Source organism: Clytia hemisphaerica, unplaced genomic scaffold (assembly GCF_902728285.1).
Source record: "Clytia hemisphaerica strain Z4C2 unplaced genomic scaffold, Clytia hemisphaerica genome assembly, whole genome shotgun sequence".
In the NCBI taxonomy this organism is placed as follows: Eukaryota; Metazoa; Cnidaria; class Hydrozoa; order Leptothecata; family Clytiidae; genus Clytia; species Clytia hemisphaerica.
The window spans coordinates 53,284-56,041 of NW_027103763.1; the positions used below are offsets into that span (position 1 = coordinate 53,284).

The 2,758-nt window shown below is 35.4% G+C and overlaps 1 protein-coding gene across 2 annotated transcripts; it reads right to left on the reverse strand.

Annotated features, from left to right (window-relative positions):
* Nucleotides 1–870: 870 nt before the first annotated feature.
* Nucleotides 871–2,542, reverse strand: LOC136805692 (uncharacterized). Of its 2 annotated transcripts, XM_067062230.1 has the most exons (3): nt 2,524–2,542; nt 2,183–2,251; nt 871–1,966 (listed from the first exon to the last, which is right to left on the reverse strand). In XM_067062230.1, exon 3 carries the CDS (start codon nt 1,918–1,920, stop codon nt 940–942), a length of 981 nt encoding a protein of 326 aa, XP_066918331.1. In that variant the 5' UTR covers nt 1,921–1,966; nt 2,183–2,251; nt 2,524–2,542; the 3' UTR covers nt 871–939. The 2 variants fall into 2 exon arrangements, with proteins under 2 accessions (XP_066918331.1, XP_066918330.1); XM_067062229.1 differs by lacking the exon at nt 2,524–2,542 and having other exon boundaries at nt 2,183–2,312.
* Nucleotides 2,543–2,758: the final 216 nt, after the last annotated feature.

Genomic DNA, 2,758 nt, shown 5'->3' on the forward strand with positions numbered 1-2,758 from the left:
GCATTTCGTCAGATTTTGATGGGAGTTATTTTCGATTTCCTCGGTCACATCGTTTGATGAGGAAGATGATAAAAACTGCCATCATAGATTTTAGCCGGGCCGAGGTTGAGATAGCGACTCTGTCTGAGTTATATATAGCTCTGTGCACGTTAGTTTTCTTCGGCAGTGTATAGAGGGTTTAAAATATTATAACAAATATGGTAGAGATAGTTGTGGGAGGTATTTGTTTTGACTCAAAATTGCAAGCTCGAATTGGAAGCTATCTGTTAATTTTAAGCCAAAAGATACAGTAAATAAATTTTTGTTTTGGCAAACGTTAAAGTCACGGATTTTTTTACAACTAGGCACACAATGAATAATTTCCTCCAAAAAAGTTTAAAATCTGAACGTTAGAAGAATAGCAGTCTAAATGATAATGAGACTAAAAAAGGCAAATTGTGATATAAAGACTACTTCAACTATCAAAGCTTTGCGTTGGAAGAACTATCCATTGTGATAATCAGAACATGATGCATATCTATTTACAAAAAGGGTAAATAAAATTAACAAAATAATGTGCTGTTAAAAAGGCAAGGGGGATGGGGAGTTAAATGGGGATTTTAAGCAACTAAGTCCAGCTCAGTTACTTCAAACACATGCCACAACTACCGTGAGATTGGGTAACTTGCATCAGTGGAGGCTAACATGCATAGCCCTCAAATGAAAGACCTGGCTGGTCATTAAAATACAAATTAAATCAAAACAAAAATAGTAGAGTGGAGCTGCGAGCGGAGCTGCGTAGTTGTATTTTAATGACCAGACAGGTCATTCATTTGAGGGCTATGTATGTTAGCCTCCACTGATGAAAGTTACCCAATCTCACGGTACAAAGAATGTTCAAGCAAAAGATCAACTAAACTAATATCAAATAAAAACAAACAGTTTAGCAATGTAAAGTTTTTATTGTGATTCATCAGAATCGTCTGTGTCAGCAGCTGCTAGTGCTGACCTCTCAATTTGGTCAACAATGTATGTCAATTTTGAATATTTCACTTTCACACACATCCCAATAAGTTGTTTTAAAAATGAAATTTTGTTTGAAATGTCAACTGTTGTTAACACAACCATTTTTGAATTGACACAACACAAATTTACTAAACCACTACTTGCTTTGACACTGAATTTAACTTCAGCTTTCTTAATCACATCTTCTTTCCCAGAGACTTTCGAACAAATACTGTTAGTGCAAATGAAAATATGTTCATTAAGATCTACAATACTTTTGCAATATGGGCAAATGTAAACAGGCTCTAGTGAAGACATGGTCACATTTGAAATTGTTCCTGTTATTGATTCATAAGCTGAAGATTGAGAAACAATGTTGATTTCGGTGTCGGCGAGTGTCGTGATCACAGTTTGATCTGAGGCTTTGAATACCCTACGCCCACTAAATTTTGACACGGTAATTTCTGTCACTTCATAACATTTACTCAACTTGACAGTTTCAACATTTGCTAATTTATCAAAGAATGTGAGCTGCTTTGGATCATTGACACTTGTGTCAATCACTTGACACGACATGATACGTAAGTTGTTGTGAGAAATGACAGGATCTATGTCAATTACTTTTACCTTCAGCGTAACTCTTGACCATAATGGCTTGTTTGTCAATGCTTCCGATATTGTACTGACGGGACGTAAAAATCGCTTCAATGGGAATTTTGGTTCGGCATCATGCATGTTGGAGTATTCATCGAAATTGAAATCGTTTCCAGTACTCATATTTGCCAATAAAATACCTTTGTTGAGTTTTTTTTCCATGAGTGGACGTGTATCGATAGCCCATACAGCAACTCGTTTTTCAGTTAACTCTGTTGAGACTGTGATATCAAAAAATGAGGTTTGTTTACCATCCGCCGTCTTCGCAGGAGTCATCTTCATGGTGCTAATGTGAACAACATAACCCAGAAATCTTCTCGTTTTCCATCTGAAACAAATAAAGACAAAGAATAAAAATTTCATATCATAAAATGTGTTGAATACTGTAAATTTGGACCACATTCAGGTCAGGGAGGTCAACTTGTTGTGAACGAGATTTCTGAATTTATCTTGGGACCTGCTAGTCGTAAAAGTAACTTGCTATATCGAAATTGGAGAAGTTAAATCCATTTATATATTACAGAAAAAAGGGTCAAAGACATACCATCTTTCTTTTGCTTTTTCCTTGGTGTCCAAGGTGATGATGGAACCGATGAAGAAGCCATATCTTGATCTGAAAATAAAACATAAAAAACTGTTTTCACAAAGTGAAGTAAAGTAGAGTAACTGTGATGAATTCAGAAAATAAAGTGTGCATGAATGTAATGTATTAGAACGTATGAAAGTTTAATTTTTCAGTGTAAAATTTCAACTTTCAGTGTAAAATTTCAACATTTTTACCTTTAATTTTTTTTGCTAACCTGATCGAAGCACAGCAGAGTAGAAAGTGTTTGAAGAAGATACTGCGTATTAGATTAAATGAAGATTTCCTGGAAAAGGACCTACCTGGGTTTCACATACCATGTAAAATAGTATACGGTAGTAAATAGGTTTTTGATGGTAAGGCTAACCAAGGATTGATCAGTTGTCAAATTCTCCCAACTTTGATAGAATTTGGAGGCCGAAAAATCGATACTTTCGTTTAAAGTATTTGGGAGAAAACTATTCCAGCTCGTCTGATGTTGCCGTGATGAATTGCCAAATTCTCTCAACATGATTTGCCGCTCTTCTCATCGGGTAA